Source organism: Mobula birostris, chromosome 31 (assembly GCF_030028105.1).
Source record: "Mobula birostris isolate sMobBir1 chromosome 31, sMobBir1.hap1, whole genome shotgun sequence".
Classification (NCBI taxonomy): domain Eukaryota; kingdom Metazoa; phylum Chordata; class Chondrichthyes; order Myliobatiformes; family Myliobatidae; genus Mobula; species Mobula birostris.
Window position 1 is genome coordinate 28,081,879 of NC_092400.1, and position 23,650 is coordinate 28,105,528.

Genomic DNA, 23,650 nt, shown 5'->3' on the forward strand with positions numbered 1-23,650 from the left:
CAAAGCCACTATTTTCACAAGTACCAGCTAACAGTGGACCACAGACCAACATCAAAAACAAATTCGGCGGGTCCACGCATACAAAAATTTGGGCAGAGCATTGACCCACAGTCAGGACAAGGAGCTCACTCACACCATAAACACAATATATACTCCATGAACATAATATGTTCATGAAAGAAGCAAACATTACGCACAAGTGAAAACAAGTGCTTGCCTCAGCATAAAGCCTTGACATTTGCTGTCCCATTTTTTATCAAGCAATTCAATTATTGATATTAGAAGGTAGAATTTAAGAAACCAGGGCGCAAAGGGACTTGGGAGTCTTTGTGCGGAATCCCCTAAAGGTTCATTTGCAGGTTGAGTCGGTGGTGAGGAAGGCAAATGTGCTATTAGCATTTATTGCCAGAGGACTAGAATATAAAAAAACAAGGATGTAGTGTTGAGGGTTTATAAAGCACTGGAGAGGCTTCACTTATATATTGAGCAGTTTTGAGCCTCGTATTGAAGAAAAGTTATGCGGACGTTGGAGAGAGTTCACGAAAATGATTCCAGGATTGAAAGGTTTGTCATACGAGGAGCTCTGGGCCTATTGAGTTCAGAAGAATGAGGGGCGACCTTATTGAAACCTATCGGATGCTGAAAGGCCTCAATAGACTGGATGTGGAGAGGATGTTTCCTATGGTGGGGGAGTCTAAGACCAGAGGACACAGCCTCAGAATAGAGGGGAATCCTTTTAGAATGGAATTGAGGAGGAATTTCTTTAGTCAGAGAGTGGTGAATCTATGGAATTTGTTGCCACAGGCGGCAGTGGAGGCCAAGTCTTTGGGTATATTAAAGGCAGATGTTAATAGATCCTCGATTAGTCAGGGCACGAAGGGATACGGGGAGAAGTCAAGAGATTGGGGCTGAGAGGGAAAATGAATCAGCCATGATGAAATAGCAGAGCAGCCTTAAAGGACCAAATGACCTAATTCTGCTCCTATATCGAATGGTCTTAATTGGTCCAAGACACAGGAAACCACAAAGACTGAGAACAGCAAGGGAAAATAAGACTCAAGGAAAAATTTGACACAAAATGCGACTGTAAAGTTTTATAGATTCTTCCTTATAGATTGCAGGAGGAAGAGGATATTGAAGGAAAGAATTCTATGGTTGTGAGACTTCAGCCTGAGAACGGCTTATGACCTGCTTCACAACAATAGATAATTTATCCAAGTAAATATTAAATCAAATAAATGCAACCTTTAAAGGGTCTGGAATTGTGACAACGATAATAATCATATTAGACGATTACTTTTTGCCCAAGTACTAAAGTATATCGTTTTGGCAAATAGTGAGCAAATCAAAAAGTTACAGGCCATTAATTTGCTACCTAAAGGCACATTGGATTCCTGTGAAACATGTCAAATTGAACCCAATAAACACACAAAAAAACCGCCACTTTATACTATAAAGAGCTGTAAAAACACAGATAAAAACAGCTACTTTCTACGAGTTTAGTTACTTACGTATTCAGGTTAATTTAAAAAGAATTATTTCAAATAAAACAAAACTCTCATTTATATTTAAAAAAACAAATTTGGTCATAAGGGCTGCAATCTATCTAGTGCTGTCCAATTACTCAATTTAGTGCACATCATTAGAGACTGCAAAAATTGATAAACATTTTAAAACTGTAATTAGAACTGTGCAATTAATTTCCTTGACATCTGGAATTATATAGACTGTCAATGAATGTGTCGGGGTCAGACCAGGAAGGTTTTGTAAGTGATTTACAGCACTGGTGTGCAGGCGTTCACTTTGAAAGCAGTGCTTGCACCTCTTCTCAACCACACGGAGTTGGGGGGGGTCATGTTTGATTCACTTACCCCATAATCCTCAGTACTACAGGAAAATAACCAAGATACTGGACAGCACCTTCACTGAGCAACTCGTTGGACCACAGCACGCGCTAAGAATGAAAATGGGGTGAGCACTCATAGCCATGAGGTGAGGAAGGTCCATAAGAAAGCAGGTGATGGTATGCCTTCCATGACCTGTCAGTGTCATGAACTGGGACACAGTGCAGGTGGTTATTGCTCCAAGGGAGCGGCAGGGTCCAAAGCCAAGCCCAGCAATAACAAATAATACATAAGACTGTCATGTAGTGGTTAGTGTAATTCCATTACAGTACCAGCAATCCTGGTTCAATTCCCACCACTGCCTGTAAGGAGCTTGTACGTTCTCTTTGTGACCGCGTGGGCTTCCTGCGGGTGCTTTGGTTCCCACCCCCCCCCCACAGTCCAAAACTGTACGGGTTAGTAGGTTAATTGGTCACATGGGTGTAATTGAGTGGCGGATTTACTGGGCCAGAAGGGCCTGTTACCATGTTGCATAAATCTATGTATATATACATACCTACATATATATTTCTTAAAAACAGAAGATGAAACTGCTATCAACAATATGGAATCACTGCCACAGGAAGGGTCAGAGAAGCGTGATAGACACTATTATTGAGGGAGGCTAGACCACCATATGAAGCAGATGTGAATGGAAGTCTATGTTGACAGCTGAAGAATAACATCTTGTAAAAGAGATTTGTTTGTTTGTTATGTACTGTGTCATATGATATAGGCAACATATATGTATAAATGTACATATACACACACACACACACACACACACACACACACACTCCAGATTGTCAGATTTATTGCAAATAACAGATTTGGCAATCACTGAGAGCTAGTCTGCTTCTCCTTAACTCGTCCATCAGCGTCAAGTATAACTTGCTTCTGCTCCAGTTAAGACAACCGGAAGATGCCTGTGAGTGAATTATGTTACTGTGGGGCAGAGTGAAGTGGGAGGATATGGAGGCATTTAGAGGAAAAGGAGGGAACCGGGGTGGGGCTAAATGAAGAGGAAAATGAGCTTCAAAGTGGCCGGGGGGGAACGACCGAGGGCAGGGGGAAACTGAGGGAAGCAATTGTGTACATAACGGAAATGACTGCTCTATTGCAGGAAAGGCCTCCTGGTTCTTTGCCTGACTTGTAGGCTATTGCTATGAAACACAGCTTCTAATGTCATTGCAAGACCAAGACAATACTACAGAATAGTTTCAGTGCTATTAAAGCTGCTGCCATAATTCCATAGGGTTGCTGTTTCTAACCACAACTGCTTGATGCAGTCTGCCTCAGAAATGCCATCTCTACATTGTGCAGATCATAAACACAAGAAGTTCTGCAGATGCTGGAAATCCAGTGTATCACACACAAAAATAGCTCGAGAAATACAGCAGGTCAGTCATCATCTCTATAGAGGAATAAAGAATCAACGTTCAGGTCAAAACCCTTCATCAGGGCTGGAAAGGAAGGGGGAATAAGCCAGAATAAGGTGGTGGGGAGGAGAAGTACATGCTAGAATGAGATAGGCCAGGTGAGGGGGAAGGTAGATGAGTCGGGGGCGGGGAGTGTGAAGTGAGAAGCTGGGAGCTGATAGGTGGAAGCAGTAAAGGGCTGAAGAAGAAGGAATCTGATAGGGGAGGACTACTGGAGAAAGTGAAGGAAGAGGGGCACCAGAGGGAGGCGATAGACAGGTGAGGAGAAGATAAGAGGTAAGGGGGGGGGGGTAGAATGGGGAATGAAAAAAGCGGGGGGGGGGGTGGTAGGGGGAAGAAATTACCGAGAGTTAGAGAAATTGATGTTCATGCTGTCAGGCTGGAAGGTACCCTGACGGAAGATGAGGTTCTGCTGATCGCACTGTGCTGATTCCCATTTTCTAATGAAGGAACAAAATGCTCGATGGTAAATGAGTTTAAGTAATTTATTCCTTTAAGACACTGAGGGTGAAACTGGTATCAACAATATGGAATCACTGCCTCAGGAAGGGTCAGAGAAGCACCATAAAGACACTATCATGGGGGGATACCAGACCATCATATGAGGCAGATGCAAATGGAAGTCTATGTTGACAGCTGAAGAACAATGTCTTGTAAAAGAGATTCATTTGTTTATCATGTGGATGCGGGAGATCATGGTGTATCCATGACAATGATTGTTCTTGGCAATTTTTTCCTACAGAACTGGTTTGCCATTGCCATCTTCTGGGCAGTGTCTTTACAAGACGGCTTGCCCCAGCCATTATCAATGATCTTCAGAGATTGCCTGCCGTCAGTGGTCACATAACCAGGACTTGTGACATGCACCAGCTGCTCATACGACCATCCAGCACCTGTTTGCATGTCTTCACGCGTGGCTAAGCAGGTGCTGCACCTTGCCCAAGGGTGACCTGCAGGCTAGCAGGTGGTAAAAGTTCCTTACACCTCCTTTGGTAAAAACATATCTCCACCCTGCCACCCTTGTGAAAGAGATACAGTTTGGAAAAGTCATAGTGGCAGCAGGGATGTGGGCTGAGCTGACTTTAATCAAAACTAGCTGGGGCTGTCTAGGAAGATGATCCCATGGATGTTGTGTGAAGTCAGCATTAGCTCACCAAGTTCTACGGCAACAAAAATACAACAAAACAATCATGTTTTGTCAGAAGCCCACAGCCAAACATAAATTCTTCATTCTCCATGTAAAATGCTGCTGTTGCTGCTACTATGGTGTGACATGGCTCCTTCTGCCATGACAATGAGTTGCTCATAACCAAACTGTATAATGGCTTGTTAGTCATCATACTGGGGACTCAGTTTTCTCGGCCAACATGATTTCAATCAGGATTCCTTCCATGATTGAGAAAACACGAAAGACTTAAATGAATATTAGTTCAGATTTTTTTCCTATTTAATAAGCATGCATGAGAAACTGTTGATATTCTGTTTTACTTCTCTGTAAAACAGCGTGCTTACAATGAAGCAGATCAGGACATAATGGGGAACACAGGTCATTTAACAAGAACAGGTCATTTATATCACATTGAGCATCCAATTAATTCTTAAAATAGTGAATGAGAACCCAGTGCAGTTTTTCAATCAGCAAGTGCTCTCCAACTAGACATTCCATAATCTGTAGGTTTTGGAATGTACTGAGACCCATTTTCTAAAGGAGGAACATGTATTTGCTCTAAGATAAATGAGTTCAAGTAATCTGGTCCTGAAGACACTGTATCTACACTACCATGAACCTGGAATCACTACTACAGTAAGGTCTGAGAAGCATCATAAAGACACTATTATAAGGGAGGTTGGGTGGTGGCGTGGAGATGCATCTCTACCAAAGGAGGTGTAAGACGCTCATTCCCTCCACTAGCCTGCAGGTCGCCCTTGGGCAAGGTGTAGCACCTGCTTTGCTCCCCAGTCAGGGTCACCAGAAGCCATGGGAACAGGTGGCGGATGGTCATATGAGCAGCTGTTACAAATCACAAGACCTGGTTATGTGACCACTGACGCCAGGCAGACAATCTCTAAAGAGCATTGATAACAGCTGGGCTCACCCATCTTATAAAAGACATACTGCCCAGAAGAAAGGCAGTGGCAAACCACATCTGCAGAAAAAGTTTGCCAGGAACAATGATGGTCATGAGACCATGATGGCCCACGTCATACAACACAACACATGATGATGATGATGAGGGAGGAGGCTAGACCACCCTATGAGGCAGATGTGAACGGAAATCTATGTTTTCAGCTGAAGAATATAGGTAAAGGCTTGAGAGGAACATACATTCAGGTTTGTCTCTGTGCTGGATAATCGATGCAACTCTCTGTAAGCATAGGCTAGTTTTAGCGATTGGACACAATAATAGCTTCTTGAGGGAATCAGAAATAAAAGAGTACGGAATGTGCTCCTCCTGAAAGTCCCTACTGTGTCCGTGGTAAAGAGATTACAGAAGTCCTCCTCCTGAAAATACCTCCTGTAGCCATTGTAAAGAGAGTACAGAATATCCTCCTCCTGAAAGTCCCTACTGTGTCCGTGGTAAAGAGATTACACAAGTCCTCCTCCTGAAAATACCTCCTGTAGCCATTGTAAAGAGAGTACAGAATATCCTCCTCCTGAAAGTCCCTACTGTGTCCGTGGTAAAGAGATTACACAAGTCCTCCTCCTGAAAATACCTCCTGTAGCCATTGTAAAGAGAGTACAGAATATCCTCCTCCTGAAAGTCCCTACTGTGTCCGTGGTAAAGAGATTACAGAAGTCCTCCTCCTGAAAATACCTCCTGTAGCCATTGTAAAGAGAGTACAGAATATCCTCCTCCTGAAAGTACCTACTGTAGCCATTGTAAAGAGAGTACGGAATATCCCCCTCCTGAAAGTACCTACTGTAGCCATTGTAAAGAGAGTACGGAATATCCCCCTCCTGAAAGTACCTACTGTAGCCATTGTAAAGAGATTACAGAATATCCTCCTCCTGAAAGTACCTACTGTAGCCATTGTAAAGAGAGTACAGAATATCCCCCTCCTGAAAGTACCTACTGTAGCTATTGTAAAGAGAGTACAGAATATTCCCCTCCTGAAAGTACCTACTGTAGCCATTGTAAAGAGATTACAGAATATCCTCCTTCTGAAAATACCTACTGCGGCTGTTGTGAACAAAATTACTGAAAAGAATCAATGCCATCACCATGGGAAATCAATAACCACTCACATATTCTGCAAAGTTGGTCCAACTACAATTCTGCGTGGCCAGCATATGCATTCTTTAGCAAGAAGCCAGAACCTTTTGGTAGCCAGTTGGCTCTCTCTTATGCTGTTAACTTCTGTGATTCTGTGCACCTGCTAAAAGGAAATCTGCCCTGCCAAAGTCTAATCTTATTCAAATAAACATGCAAAAGACATTAACAAATGCAGTACTGACATGTAAGAAATAGGGCCGAGCATAAATTCGTTTGAATACAACACCGGTAGGAATGCATATTCCGACCTTTATATACCTCATTATAAATCCAATGTGGTTCACTAATGTGAGAGGTGCCAGTGAATTCTGTGCTCAAATAAAGCACACAGTGTATACTGAAACGAATGGTCAATATTCTGCGCATACTTAATACCTGAACTTGGAGAACATCTTCAACCAACAGAAATAATGGCCTTACATGTCTCGAAATAGTAGAACTAGTTAACCACATTTGTAGAACAAATCCCAAATAGTAAAATCTTTGGAATGAATTTGTGGGGTGGGGGGGCAGACCTTTGAGACAGTGAAGGGTAATAAAACCTGCTTCTTTGTCTGATCTTGTGGCTAGTTCACCTGTTCATTGTGCGTCATGTCCTATAATGTAAGCATGACCATTGCGGCGGCAACTCAAACAGAACAATGCCACTGCTGTCCCCATACGGGTTGTTATCTTCTATGATGCGCCCTCCAATCAATCCAACAATAATCTTTGAAAACGTCAAAGAAATGTGTTTGGTCCTTTATTAGCAACCAGCAAAACATACAATCTTGAAGCGATGAAACTTATGAAGCTAAAACTAGTGATACTAAACGCACTTAAACGGACTTAAGTGATAACCGGTTAACAAAAGATAAGACACCTAACGATCCCCAGCTCTAAACTGCCCACAACAAAACATAAATACATAATTAAAATCTTTGCTTTTACCACGCCCCCACCCAGGTGCCTAGCTACCAAAATAAACATAATGAAATCTCAACACAGAATACAATGCAAATAGAGAATAGATGCATTCCTGCAACCATGATTGTTCTTGGTAAATTTTTCCTGCTTGTTCAGACCACACCTAGACTACACCTCGTCCCACCCTACTACTTGTAAAAATGCCATTCCCTTTTCTCAATTCCTCCATCTCCACTGCACCTGCTCTCAGGATGAGACTCTTCATTCTAGAACAATGGAGATGCCCTCCTTTTTCAAAAGAAGGGGCTTCCCTTCCTTCACCATCAACACTGCCTTCAACCGCATCTCTTCCACTTCACGCAGGTCCAGCAGATAATTCTCCGAAACTTCCGCCACCTTCAACGGGATCCCACCACCAAGCACGTCTTTCCCTCCGCCCCCCACTTTCTGCTTTCCGCAGGGATCGCTCCCTACACCACTCCTTTGTCCATTCGTCCCTCTCCACTGATCTTCCTCCTGGCACTTAACCTTGCAAGCAGAACAAGCGCTACACCTCTTCCCTCACTACCATCCATGGCCCTAAACAGGCCTTCCAGGCGAGGGGACACTTCACCTGTGAGTCAGTTGGGGTCACTTACTGTGCTCGGTGCTCCCAGTGCAGCCCCCTGTACATAGGTGAGACTCAACGTAGATTGGGAGACCGCTTCGCCGAGCATCTATGCTCCATCCACCAGAACAAGCAGGATCTCCCAGTGGCCACCCATTTTAATTCCACTTCCCATTCCCATTCCAATATGTCCATCCATGGCCTCCTCCACTGTCGTGATGAGGCCACACTTATATTCCATTTGGGTAGCCTCCAACCTGATGGCATGAACACTGATTTCTCAAACTTCTGGTAACGCACCTCAACCCCTCCCCCTCCTCCTCCATTTCCCATCCCTACACCTTGCCCAAGGTTGGCCTCTAGGCAAGCGGCGGGAAGGAGCGCCTTACATTTCCTTTGGCAGAGACATACCTATACCCCGTCACTCTGTGACTGGTACCATCATCATATAACATTTCCATGTTGAATAACTACCTACACAGCCATAGACTAAACTTTAACTTCATAGAGAGAAAAATGCAACAAGATTAAGACTAAAGTGTAGTTTATAGAAGGAGCATGAGGAAATTTTGTCATTCAGCAAATGGACAACCATGGACTTTCTGGAATATCATAATCACCTCATATCTACGGCAGCATACAGAATGAAGGATATGGAAGCATAAAGTGAGTCAAAGAGGATGGACAAGGAAAAGCTAATGTTGTTTGCCAGCTAAATCCAGTCACTTGAGGCCAATAGCTTTAACACGGTATGGTACAGTGCCCAAGGCTTCATAAGGGCAGGTCTGCACAGAAATGGACACTGTGGTATGAGCAGGCCTTACAACAGAAGTCCTTATGTCCCTGGAATCACAATGCAAGGTCTTGAGGAAGATATAGAAAAAGAAGAAAGACCATTTGTATTGTGGCTTATCACAACCTCAACACCCTGAAGTTCTTTACAACCAATTTGTTATATTTGAAGTGCAGTAATTCATTGCGACAGCCCACTTCCATAAGATAATAAGATGAATTACGAGTTAATCTCCTTTTGGTAACGTTGATTAAGGGAAGAAATATTAAGGGAGAAATTCACCGCTTTTAATGGTAAGATTTTTTAATTAATGCCACAGGACACCGTACATCCACTAATCAGGCACCTCAGCAGGCAGACTTTATTTGCCTTGGGTCTGTCAACTATTAGGTGGCTGAGTGCTCAAATCCTAGAGTAGTTTTGATTTAGAAATGAGAGTGAAATTGATTTATGTAACAGTCCTTCTGGATTCCTACTTCTGGGGAAATAATTCTCCATTTTCTCCACTGAGTCACTTTATTATGTTTAGCACCTCCATGGAGTTAACCCTGGCACCTTAAATGCAAACAAGCCAAATATATTGTGACCTATCCCTGTGCCATCCTGGAGAATCTTTCAACACCAAATCATCTTCGCATGCAGGAGGTGACTGAAGCAGTATACAGACCTCCAGATGGAGCCTTGCCAAATTACTGAACAATTATGAAGGGTATAGATAGGCTAAAGGTAAACAGGGTTTTTCCACTGAGGTTGGGTGGGACCACAACTGGAAGTTATGGGTTAAGGGAGAAAAGTGAAAAGATTAGGGAAACGTGAGGGGAAACTTCTTCACTCAGAGGGTTGTGAGAGTGTGGAACAAGGTGCCAGTACAAGTGGTGCATGCAAGCTCAATTTCAACATTAAAGAGAAGTTTGGATAGGTACATGGATGGAGGGCTATGGTCTTGGTGTGGATCGATGGGAGTAGGCGGTTTAAATGATTTGGCATCGCCTAGATGGGCCAAAAGGCCTACTTCTCTGCTGTACTTTTCTATAGCTCTAGGACTCAAGTGAAACATCACTTTTGAAACTCAATCACCTTGAAGTAAAGGCCAATATTCAGTGGACTAAGAATAAATCAACACATTCTAGAAGCACTCAGCAGGTGAGGGAATATTTGCAGAAAAGGAAGCAGAGTTTATGCTTCAAGCCAAAGGCCCTTTATCTGAACTGGGAAGAAGGGAAAAACAAGTTGCAGGGGAAGATGGAAAGAGGGAAATCGCCGACAGGTGACTGAGTGCCGATGGATAGGCTATGCTCCATCCGCCAAAAGTGGAACTTCCTGGTGGCCAAACATTTTAATTCCAATTCCCATTTCCATTCTGACATATCAGTCCATGGCCTCCTCTTGCGCCAAAATGAAGCCACCCTCAGTGTGGAACAGCAACACCTTATATTCCGTCTGGGTAGCCTCCAACCTGATGGCATGAATATTGATTTTTCCATTAATGTTTCTGTCCCTCTCCCTCTTCCTTATCCCCCACTCTGGCCTCTTACCTCTTCTTACCTGCCCATCACCTCCCCCTGGGTCCCCTCCTCCTTCCCTTCTCCTATGGTCCGCTCTCCTCTCTGATCAGATTCCTTCTTCTCCAGCCTTTTATCTTTCCTACCCACCTGGCTTCACCGTTCACCTTCTGGCAATCCTCCTTCCTTTCAACCACGTTTTTATTCTGGCATCTTCCCTCATTCTTTCCAGCCCTGATGAAGGGTCTTGGCCCAAAACCTCAACTGTTTATTTATCTCCATAGATGCTGCCTGGCCTGCTGAGTTCCTCCTGCATTTTGTGTGTGTTGCTCTGGATTTCCAGCATCTGCAGAATTTCTTGTGTCTATTGTTCCCATTTCTGAGGAAGGAACTTCAAACTGAGATAGTAGCTGATTCTCTCACCACAGATGCTGCTTGGCCTGCCGAGTGTTTCCAGCATTTTCTGTTCTAATTCAGATTTCTGCCAGATTTTTTTCAAATTCCATTACATTGCCTATTTAAAGTTTCTTTTCTATTATATGGTTATATGACTATCTGTACATGTACAAAATTATTAACTTTGTAAAAAAAAACACGCGCATCCTTTTCCACTAAAACTCATTGGCATATGCTACCAGTATTTCCATTTCTTCCTTAAATATAAACCAGATGGTTTCACACTTTCCCACAATGAATTTCCACTGCAGTTCTGTTCTTTCACTCAACCAATCTAAATCTCTTAACAAGTTCCTGTCTCAAACTGTCAAATTGTCTTGCCTCCTTAGTGTAATCTCCAAACAACAATCTTCATTCATTCAATTTATTCTGAAATGCTAGAAGATTGAGAACTCAGTGCTGATCCCTTGGTAAACAACATTTGTCATATTTCTTCATTCAGATAACTCTTTATCCCTGATCCAGATCTCCCTTCCCTGAAAAATACCAGCCCATGTAATCAGGTTACTTCCAATTCCATGGAGTCTGCTGGCTACAAATAAACAGAGATGAGCCAGTTTGTTTACAAGACAATCCTATGTCCAGTCCATGGAGTATTCTTCCGCAATAAAAATTTGTATGGGTGGCTGGGTGAAGATACATCTCTACCAAAGGAGGTATAAGGCACTCCTTCCCTCTGCTAGCCTGCAGGTCACCCTACAAATGCTGTAGCACCCGCTTAGCAGCCCGATCAGGGTCATATGAACCATGGGAGCAAGTGGTGGATGGTCATATGAGCAGCTGCTCCATATCGCAAGTCCTGTTTATGCAACCACTGACACCAGGCAATGTCTGAAGAGTATTAATAATGGCTGGGGTCACCTGTCTTTTAAAAACACAGCCCAGAAGAAGGCAATGGCATACCACTTCTGTAGAAAAATTTGGCAAGAGCAAACATGGTCACAGAAAGACTGTGATCGCCTATGTCATGGCAGATAATGGCGACAATGAATGATTTGTAGAATATAAGGATGTTGCTGATCTGGTGGGCACGTGAGTAGTGGATTATCTAGAGGATATTGATGGGAACAAGGGGAGAAAAGAAAATGAACATAATGTAGGTTTAAAGCAGGCATTCCCAACCTCTTTTATGTCATGGATCCTTACAAATAACCAAGGGGTCTGTGGAACCCCTGGTTTAGTGTAAATGGGTGCTTGATGACTGATGTGGAATCAGTGTCCATGTAGGGCCTGTTTCTGCATTGTCTGTCTCAATAATTTTACAAAACAATATGAGCAGATGTACAACAAAGTGGGCTGGGAAACTGTACGTTGAATATATAGACTGCCAGGGAAAGAATGGGGTGATATTTGCTGTTTTAGGAAGGCACAGTTGTTCTGAAATGCCTTAATGGTTCTCTGATTAATTACTGATACTTATTTTGTTCCCTGCACTTTAGAATCAGAATCAGAAATTTTCATATCATGGATGCTACAAATTCCATGTTCATAACCAGATGCAAGATTATTCTAAGGGCTTATCAAATATTGAGAAGTTTTTATCCAATTTTACTTCATTACCTTGTCCAATTTATTGCAAAGGAACATTATTCAAGTTCAAATTCAAGCTGAATTATTATTCAACCATAGAGGAATACGGCTGAATGAATCTGCATTCCTTTGGAATCAATGTGCAAAACATACACAGCGCTTTCAAAATAGTGAGCAAAAGAAAAGTCATGCAAAAAATAAAACACACACAAGCTTTGCTGTTGTGGCAACAAATAAACTGACATTTGAAATTTCTTTACCTGCTCCTTTATCGAGTAATTATACACTGTAGAACCTAGACTGAACATTGAAGTGACACTCACGTACTCCAAACGCTGGCAGCACGGTTAGCATTGCTTTCGATGAGGAGGCTTGCAATTGTTCACTTCAGAGTGAGGGAGGATGAGAGGTAACTTGATAGGAGGTGTATAAGATTGAATGAGATACTGGTTTTGTGGGAGAAGCCAGAGAGTGGTGGTAGATATCGGGCCCGATATATCAGAAAGGATATGTTGTCATTGGAGAGAGTCCAGAGGAGGTTCACGAGAAAGATTCCAGGAATGAAGGGGTTAACATATGAGGAGCATTAGGCAGCTTTGAGCCTGTACTCATTGGAATGTGTGGGGATCTAATTGAAACCTACCGAATGTTGAAAGGACTAGAGAGGGTGGGTGTGACGACGTTTCCTGTGGTGGGGACATCCAGAACTAGAGGTTACAATTGAAGGCCGACCTTTTAGAACGGAGGTAAGGAGGAATTTTTTTGGCCAGGGGGTAGCTAATCTGTGGAATGTTCTGCCACAGACTGCGGTGGAGGCCAAATCTGTGCATATATTTAAGGTGGAAGTTGATTGTTTCCTGACCAGTCAGGGCATCAAAGGATATGACGAGAAGGCAGGTGCATAGGGTTGAGTGGGATCCAGGATCAGCTATGATGGAATGGGGGAGCAGACTCAATGGGCTGAATGGCCTAATTCTACTCCTATGTCTTATGGTCTTATAGATGGATGTCTCTCTGACTGAAGCCTGTGACCAGTGGTGTGCCACAGGGCTCAGTGCTGGGTCCATTCTTGCATGTCATCTACATCAATGATCAGGATGATAATGTGGTTAACTGGATCAGCAAGTCTGTGGATGACACCAAGGTTGAGGGTGTAGTGGGCAGTGAGGTAGACTATCAAAGATTGCAGAAGGATCTGGACCAGTTGGAAAAACAGGCTGTCATTTTCTATGATTCTAAGATGATAAGAGGTACAGGTTAGGGGGACACCCACACCCTTTTTCATGAATGGCAATGGGTAATATGAGAAAGCATAATTTTAAGATGTTTGCAACAGTGTGCTGGTGGATAGCCAGAGGTAGGATTTTACACTTGTTGCTCCTTTCCTCACCTCGTGGTGCATTGGACGGTATTTTTGCTGTTTCCCTAGCATCTGACAGTTTTTTTACGAGGTCGAGTTGCTAGCTCAACGCTCAACCCAGCATGGATGGAAAGCGTGCAAGAAGCCGGCCGGATTCAAACTCAGGACCACTCACCTTGAAGTCTGGTGCTGAAGCCACACCACCACTGGCCAGCTAGGATTTTCCATAGAGAGTGGTTAGTGCATGGAATGCACTATCAGTGAAGGCGGCGGTGGAGGCGGGGACATTTAAGAGATGTTCAGATAGGAACATAGACGAAAGAAAAATGAAGGGCTCTGCGTGAGGGAAGAGTTAGATTTATCTTGGAATAGGTTAAGTGGTCAGCACAACATCGTGGGCTGAAAGGCCTGTACTGTGATAAGCTGTTCAATGTTCTATGTTAATAGAGTTGGTGCAGCAATCTCAAGCTGAGAAAGTTTAAATGTCCTGCAAACTATTATACGTGCAATTAGAAAATGGGCCAAAGTGATATTGTACCAGCCAAGCAGATATAGTGTACTCTCGCTTAATCGTCATGCTTCCTTTCAAATCTGTTTATTTATAGCCAGATAAACTCTGCACAGCTGATGCATGACACACACAATATTTGCACAGCTCTCTCCAACATTCCTTCATGATTCAGGCCAACATTTGCTCCCTTTCCCTTGGTTTAGGTGACTCAAGAGATGATGTAACTCACACCGGAGACAGGCAACGAATTCCTTCATTTTGTGACCAAAGGCACCAGGCAAGGGTGTAAGTGACTCCCTTTTACGCTCAGTGGCATCACCATCACTGAATCCCCTACTGGGCGTTACCACTGACAGGAAACTGAACTGGTCTAGTCATATAAACACCATGGCTACCAGAGCAGGTCAAAGGCTAGGAATCCTGCAGTGTGTAACAGAATACTCGCCACTCGCCTGTTGGAGTGCAGCTCCATCAACACTCAAGAAGCTTGACACCATCCAGTACAAGGCAGCCCATTTGATTGGTACCCCTTCCACAGCATCCAATCCCTCCACCATCGACGAACAGTCACAGCAGTGTGTACTATCTACAAGATGCACTGCAACAACACACCAAAGTTCCGAAGGCAGCACCTTCCAGACGCACAACCACTACCATCTAGAAGGACGAGAACAGCAGATATCTGGGAACACCACCATTTGGGAATCCCCCTCCAAGTCACTCACCGTCCTGACTTGGAAACATACTGCTGCTCCTTCATTGTCAATGGGTCACAATCATGGAATTCCCTCCCTAACAGCACTGTGGGTGTATCTGCACCTCAGGGACTGCAGCAGTTCAAAAAGGCAGCTCATCACCACCTTCTCAAGGACAACTAGGGATGGGCAATAAATGCTGGCTTAGCTAGCAATGCCCACAACCCATAAATTAATAAATAAATAAAAAAGTAGAAGCAACCACCACCTCACAATTGACTAAGGACACGTGGATATGTAAGGAGATCTATGGTTCTGCTAGTGAGATCACATGAGTGTGTTTATGTATTTTCATTCTTCCATAGAATTTTTGGGGGTACCTCTGTGAACAGCAAACAGATCAGTTTCTATAGTGCATATCTCCTGCGTTTTATAGAGCTACCTTTTTGGGTGGTAGGGTGGAGATATGTCTCTACCAAAGGAGGTGTAAGGCGCTCCTTGCTTCCACTAGCCTGCAGGTCACCTTTGGACAAGGTGCAGCACCTACCTACAGCCCCCACACCTCAATCAGGGTCATGTGAAGTCTTGGGAGCAGGTGGTGGATGGTCCTATGAGCATTTGGTGCATATCACAAGTCCTGGTTCTGTGACCACTGACGTAGGCAGACAATCTTTGAAGAGTATTGATAATGGCTGGGGTCACCCATCTGGTAAAGACACTGCCCAGAAGAAGTCAATGGCAAACCACTTCTGTAGAAAAATCTGCCAAGAACAATCATGGTCATGGGAAGACCATGATCATAAATGTCATACGACACGGCACATAATGAACGAACAAACCTTAGTTTGCATGAAATAAAAATTAAATTTTCTTTGCAATAAACTTGGCGATGCTTATTATTAAAGAGGAATAGATACAAGCTGGAGCAGCAGACAGAACAAGTCTATGAGAGGGATAGAGGTGTGTGCAAGGACTGCCTGGGTAAAAGAGGGGATAGATGATCTGTACTTAATAAAGTGGCCACTGAGTTTACGTTCACGGTCGTCTGCTGCTGCATACCGTCCACTTCCAAGTTCGACATGTTGTGTGTTCAGAGATGCTCTTCTGCACACTACAGTGTGCAGAATAACATGTGGTTATTTGCCTTAACGTCGTCTTCCTGTCAGCTTGAATGAGTCTGGCCATTCACGTCTGTTTCTCACTCACAAGGCATTTTCGCCCACAGAACTGCTACTCACCGAATGCTTTTTGTTTCTCGCACCATTCTCTGTAAACTCTAGAGGCTGCTGTGTGTGAAAATCCCAGGAGGTCAGCAGTTTCTCAGATACTCAAACCACCCTATCCGGCACCAACGATTATTCCATGGTCAAAGTCACTTAGATCACATTTCCTCCTCATTCTGATGTTCTTTATGAACAACAATTGAACCTTTTGACTACGTCTGCTTGCTTTTCTGCATAGAGTTGCTGCCACCTGATTGGCTGATTAGATATTTGCATTGGTGTACAGGTGTACCTAACTAAGTGGCCACTGAATGTATCCAAGATAGGGTACGTGCTGGGGAATTTCTCTAGGTAATATCAGCTGCTTGAGAAGTGTAAAAACAATAGAAGGTAATAGTCTGGTGAGTCACATGATTAATGCAGAACAGCAGTGTGCAAACTCACGAAAGGAAGTGATTTTCATACTGGGAGAAATAATTTGAGGGAGGTATGTATGGAACTGCTGAAAAAGATTGCTTCAAGAACCTAATCTGACCTTAGAAAAAGAAAGAGGTGAGTTCTGATGATCTGACACGCAACTGCAACCACGGAGCTTCAATTCAAAGTAATTAGTAATTTAACAGGACAGAATGTGAGTGCAGAATATGACCCTCAAGGAAAAATGCCACGCATGAACAGCAAAACCATGATAAATCTACAAAATTGTCAAGGACACACAAGCAATAGAAAACTGGGAAGAAACACAAGTTTTGCAGTAGAGATTGGTGCCTCACTTTTGGTTAAAAAAAAATCAAACCAATCATTTAAAATTTTAAAAAATGCCATGGAAAGTAATCATCTGCAGACAGGCAGAGCAACTGATGGGAATCCAGGAACCACAGCTTTCATTGACAATGAAGTCAGGCTGTAGGTTTGGATGATGAGGAAAGTTTTGTATTTAAATTATATGGAGAAAAGCAGAAGAATAAGCAACAGCAACGTCTATACCGATGTACATCTCATGGTATTAATCATCGTTATCATTATGTGCCATGTCACATGACGTAGGAGATCATGATCTTATTCATGACCATGATTGTTCTTGGCAAATTTTTCTACAGAAGTGGTTTGCCATTGCCACCTTCTGGGCAGTGCCTTTACAAGAGGGGTGACCCCAGCCATTATCAATACTCTTCAAAGATTGTCGGCCTAGCGTCAGTGGTCGCATATCTAGGACTTCTGCCATGCACCAGCTGCTCATACGACCATCCACCACTGGCTTCCATGGCTTCATGGGACTCTAATGGGGGGGCAGGCCAGCAGAGGGAAGGACTGCTTTACACCTCCTTTGGTAGAGACATCTATCCACCCCTCTACCTGAATGTGTTAACACTCCGTACAAATCACTTATTTCATTGCAGAAGCCTCTTTGCAAAACATAATGCAATGTATTTTATCAGTAAATTACAACTGTATAGCCAGTAAATTATAAACAATATGCAGCAATGCTGCAATTTTAAGAAAATACATAGAAAACCGTCCTTACCTATTGAAGAGGTTGTTCCTGCTGACCATTCTGAGGAATCCTGTTGGATCAGTAATGGATGTCAGTTTATTGTTTATCTCTTCGAACTGCTGATCAAGAAGATCTCCAGCCTCGCTCTCTGTTTCGCTGTTCGAGCACATCCTACTGAAACAGAGATACCCACACTGCATAAGCAGGTCGCAACACAACCGCTTCTGAAATCCCTTTTTTGCAAAATTGAAAGATATAAATCTTGCTTACAACAATAAACCTGTCTAAGTAAAAGGATTGATGAGCAAAATTTATGTGATCTGAGTGTTCATTTAGCATTTTTAAATAGAAGAATTACTGCCTTCTTAGCTGCAAGGTTAGAGTGAGCTGTGGAACACAGCATTAATTTCAATATTCACATCAATGACAGGTAATATCATTCATCGCCATCTCTTTTGACACCCCCCAATATCTCTTAACCGTCAGGCTGCACAAACTGAACACTCTTCCAAATAAAAAGAACATTAACAGTACAGCACAGAAACAGGCCCTTCGGCCCACAATGTGGTGCTGAATTAATGTATTGCAGCTGTAATCCCTTCTGGCTGTACATGGTCCATATCTCTATATTGCCGTGCCTATCTAAAACCCTCTTAAGCACTTCTATCGTATCTGCCTTCGTCACCAACATCCCTGGCAACATATTCTCCTCATTTTCACCCTGAATGCACACTCCCTAGTATCCGGAGGAAAAAAATACTGGCTATCTACTCTACCTATGCCTCACATAATTTTATAAGCTATTAGGGAGTTTTCAACTTGTATATATTTCATCAAATGTTGGGAAGGGCGTAACTGTGCTGTGTTTTAAGTTCAATTCTCAAGCATAGTCTCCATGCTTTCCCTCACAACTGTCTTAAACTGAATCAAACTGCTTCCAGATCTGTTGTCATTAATTGATCACAAAATGGGCTTCTGACCTCATATCACCTTCATTACTATGACCAATTATTCCTCTCTTCCCAATTTCAGCTAACTGCCCCTGCACAGCTGCTAAAAGACCATAAGACATAGGAGCAGAATTAGGCCATATGGCCCATCAAGTCTGATCTGCCATTTCATCCTGGCTGATCCATTCCTCTCTCAACCTTCAAGAACCTATCAACCTCTGCCTTCAATGCACCCAGTGACCTGGCCTCCATCGCCACCTGTTGCAACAAATTCCACAGATTCACCACTTTCTGGCTAAAGAGATTTCTCCACATCTCTGTTCTAAATAGACGTCCCTCTATTCTGAGGCTGTGGCCTCTGATCCTAGACTCCCCACTGAAGGAAACATCTTCACATCCACTCTGTGTGCTGAAGGAATTCTTTACATGCACTTAACTGCTTCACACCTCTGAATTGTCATGCCACAGCATGGTGTCCCAAAACTTAGGATCATCAAAACTTTCCTACTCATGCCATTAAAATGCAGTAAGACACCTTGCCCTATTACGCCTACACTTACAGATCTGCATTTGCTCTGAGATGAAGCAACATCCAATTTTAAGTTTATTATTCATCATCATCATTATTAGCTGTGTCGTAGAACGTGGGCAATCACGGTCTTTCCATGACCATGATTGTTCTTGGCAAATTTTCCTAAAAAAGTGCTTTGCCATTGCTTTCTTCTGGGCAGCGTCTTTACAAGACGGGTGACCCCAGCCATTATCAATACTCTTCAGGAATGGTCACATAACCAGGACTTGTGATAAGCACCAGCTGCTCCTACAACCATCCACTGTTGGCTTAATGTGACCCTGATTGGGGGCTAAGCAGGTGCGCACCTTGCCCAAGGGTGACCTGCAGGCGACCGGATGGAAGGAGTGCTTTACATCTCCTTTGTTAGAGACATAGCTCCAACCTGCCACCCAAAAAATTCTTATTACTATTTTCAAACAAACTGAATACCTGACAACACTCCAAAATTCCTGTGCTCCTGATCTCCGGAGCATCCTTAATTTCATTGCACTGCTAATGACTTGAAGCAGACAAATCCCTAGATTGCAAAATCTCTTTCAAAATACTCTTCAACATCTGTTCCTCCTTTTGTGATAATCCTGAAATACTACCTTATTAACCTAGTGTTTGATTACTTGGCCCAATATTTCCTCGATCAATGTGGCATCAACATTAAAGAAGTGCAATAAAATCATAATAAACCATAAATAAAAAGAAGCTGGGAATTTTTAGCTACCAATTCTGCCTTGACTTTCTTTTGTTGATTTTTCTGCCTGTGATTAAAGGCTCGAGTGGCAAGCTGGAGATGCGTCTCTACCAAAGGAAATGTAAGGCGCTCCTTCCCTCCTCTAGCCTGCAGGTCACCCTTGGGTAAGGTTTATCACTTGCTTAGCCCCCCGATGAGGGTCACGTGAAGCCATGGGAGAAGGCGATGGATGGTCGAAAGCAGTTGGTGCATATCACAATTCCTGGTTATGCGATCACTAACACCAGGCAGACAATCTCTGAAGAGTATTGATAATGGCTGGGGGGAGGGGGGGGGTCACCTGTCTTGTAAAGACACTGCCTAGAAGAAGGCATTGACAAACCATTTCTGTAGAAAAAGCTGCCAAGAACAATCATGGTCACAGATAGACCATGATCGCCAATGTTACACGACACATTATGATGATGTCATACAACATGGCACAAAATGATGATGATGATTAAATGCTATTGAAAGCATGATGTCATTGTTTTGTGTTTATTTATTTACTTACGCATTCTGTAACTTGGTGACTTGGAGCTAACATATTGATGTATGTTTGTGCATGTCTGTGTCTGTGTATACTTGCATGTGTATGTCAGCCAATAACTGTTACAGAGAGCAGCTGCAATTTCTCTGTCAAATGGACAGAGCTCAGCAAACTGTTACACAAACACAAATAAAGATCAGACTCATAATTTGAAAGGAGCTCGCGCTAGAAACTGCACACATTAAAAGAAAGTTCAAGGTAGTGACTCTTAGATCACATGAGAACTACTAGTTATGCAAAAATCTTAATGGAAGCAACTACAGAAATGCAAAAGGTACAGATCATAAAACATAGGAGCAAAATTAGGTCATTCAGCCCCTTGAGTCAGCTCCGCCATTCCAGCGTGGCAGATTTAATATTTCTCTCAACCCGACTCTCCTGTCTTCTCCCTGTGACCTTTGACACACTTACTAATCAATGCTCTAAAGGCATATAATACCTGTGCATCTTAGAGGTGTCAGATCTGAACTGAATTCAATCCATTTATCACTACCATTGCACAAAGTGAGATCATCTCAGAAAAGATCTGGAATCTCAAATGTTGATATTCATGTGATGGCATGGAACTTCATCAGCATCAGACGCATCAGACTTCATTTCACACAGTATGTAACTTCACTAACTGGCATACTCATCACAGTCACTGCAGGGGTTTAATGACGGTTCAGTATGGAATGCAGAAAGGTTCATCACCACCAGGAACTCAACTGCACCGTCATAATAAATACCATATCTACAAGAACAGAATCCTGGGAATCCTATGCAATGATTCACTCCTGATATTCCATTGACTTCCCACCACCTACAGGGGCACATCAGGGATGAGATGGAATACTCGATACATGCCTAAATGAATGCAATTCTAAGTTCATCATGTTGGCTGTATAATCCTGGTAAGCATCAACAATGGAATTGTACAATGTACAACTTCCCTTGCAAGTTTTTAAACACAAAGACTGTCAGAGTTTGTATGTCATTGATAAGAAAACCACAAAAAGGAGATAATTTCCAAGACAGCATTCACTTTGCTTCCAAAAACACACATATTGTTAGCGTGAATAGGGATGGAGTGGGAGAAAGAAGTGGGAGGAGAGAGGGAGAGAGGGAGATGGAGTGGGAGGGGGAGAGGGAGGGGAAGAGGGAGGGGGAGGATCAGTGTTGTGGGAGAAGCAAGGAGAAGGGGAAAGGGAGGGGAGATGGAGGGGAAGGGGAGGAGAGGGAGAAGGGTCGGAGGGGGGGTGGGAAGGGGGAATGGAGAAGGGTTAGAGGTAGGGCTGTGGAGGGGAAGGGGAGGGGGGGGTGGTGAGGGATGGGCAGGGGATGAGAGAGGGAGGGAGGTAAATGGAGGTCGTAGGGAGTATGAGGGTGGGAGAGGGAGAGGGAGGGGAAGGGTCAGTGATGAGGGAAAAGCAAGGGGAAGGGGAAAGGGAGGGGAGGTGGAGGGGAGGGAGAAGGGTTGGAGGGAGGGGTGTGGAGGGGAAGGGGAGGGATGGGCAGGAGATGAGAGAGGGAGAGGGATAAGTGGTGGTGGAAGGGCAGTAGAGTGTGAGTGTGCGTGGGAGAGGGACGGGTCAGTGATGAGGGAGAGGCAAGAGGAAGGGAAAAGGGAGGGGAGGTGGAGGGTGAGGGTGAAGGAGAGGAAGAGAGAGAGGGAGAGAGGTTTCAGCTCAAAACATCGACAATACTCTTTTCCTTAGATGCTGCCTGGCCTGCTGAGTTCCTCCAGCATTGTGTGTCTGTTGCTTGGATTGCCGGCATCTGCAGATTTTCTCTCGTTTGTGGGAGAGATTGTGAGAGTTTGCTGAGAAACAACAATGCTCAAGAAACTCCAAGACATCAAGGAAGAAGCAGCCAATCGTATTGACACCTCCTTAAATGTTCATTCTACGATCTGCAATGCACTCTGATTGAAGTGTATATCAGGTTCAAACGTACAAACATACTCGAATATTTCAGTGAGATCAGCCAGGGCAGCCGGCGTATGAGGACACTGATCTAATTTGGCAAGAGCTCCATTCCTTCATCAACGCCCTTGATCTAAATCCCAGAACTCACTGCACATCAGCGCCGTAGGAAAACTTCACCTGGAGCGTTCAAGGTATTTCATCGCTATCTTCTCAAGAGCAATTAGAAATAGACAATAAATCCTAGCAACACTCACATTTATTTCTTTCAGCGGGTGGTTGTAATATTAAACTAATAATGCTCAGCCAGCTCCTTGTGGATTTCTTTTTATTTCCCTAGTCTTTGCCTGAGCTACTGATGATTTCAGCAGCGGATTGGGTAAGGCAGTGTGAAATAGAAGCAATGACTCATAAGTTAAAAGTGAGACTGAATGTGGGAGACAATGGAGGGTTGCAAATTCAAATTCATCTTACAGAATGATAAAAGGGTGCAAATATTCATGTAGAATCAAAGTGCAGGATGCTGATGCTGTGCCTAAGGTATGTGGAATATTACAGAGGCCAAGGACAATCGACCTAACTTAGTGACAAAGAAATGAATCTAATATACAGAACATAGAACATTACAGCACAGTACAGGCCCTTCGGCCCACGATGTTGTGTCAACCTTTTAATCTACTTCAAGATCAATCTAACCCTTTCCTCCCCAAATAACCCTCCACTTTCCTTCCACCTAAGAGTCTGTTAAAAGTCCCTAATGTATCAGCCTCTGCTACCACCCCTAGCAGTGTGTTCCGTACACTCACCACTCTCTGTGTAGAAAAAAAATCTCACCTCTGACATACCCACTGCACTTTTCCTCCAATCACCTTAAAATTATGCTCACTCATCCTAGCCATTTCTGCCCCGGGAGAGTGGGGGGGGGGTGAAGTTTCCAGCTGTCCACTCCATCCATGCCGCTTATCATCTTACAAACAGAGAAATATAGAAAATAGGTGCAGGAGTAGGCCATTCGGCCCTTCGAGCCTGCACCGCCATTCAGTATGATCATGGCTGATCATCCAACTCAGAACCCTGTACCAGCCTTCCCTCCCATACCCCTGATCCCTTTAGCCACAAGGGCCATATCTAACTCCCTCTTAAATATAGCCAATGAACTGGCCTCAACTGTTTCCTGTGGCAGAGAATTCCACAGATTCACCACTCTCTGGGTGAAGAAGTTTTTCCTAATCTCGGTCCTAAAAGGCTTCCCCTTTATCCTCAAACTGTGACC

General features: G+C 43.5%; 1 protein-coding gene across 3 annotated transcripts in view; it reads right to left on the reverse strand.

Annotated features, from left to right (window-relative positions):
- The window catches only part of ttc28 (tetratricopeptide repeat domain 28), a 945,172-nt gene that overhangs the window by 133,419 nt on the left and 788,103 nt on the right, over positions 1-23,650 (reverse strand). For 2 of the 3 annotated variants that reach the window (XM_072248020.1, XM_072248022.1), the window contains one exon: positions 17,706-17,849. In XM_072248020.1, the coding sequence (XP_072104121.1) occupies positions 17,706-17,849 (144 nt within the window). The remainder of the gene's footprint in view (positions 1-17,705; positions 17,850-23,650) is intronic. The other variant, XM_072248021.1, reaches the window with a different exon arrangement.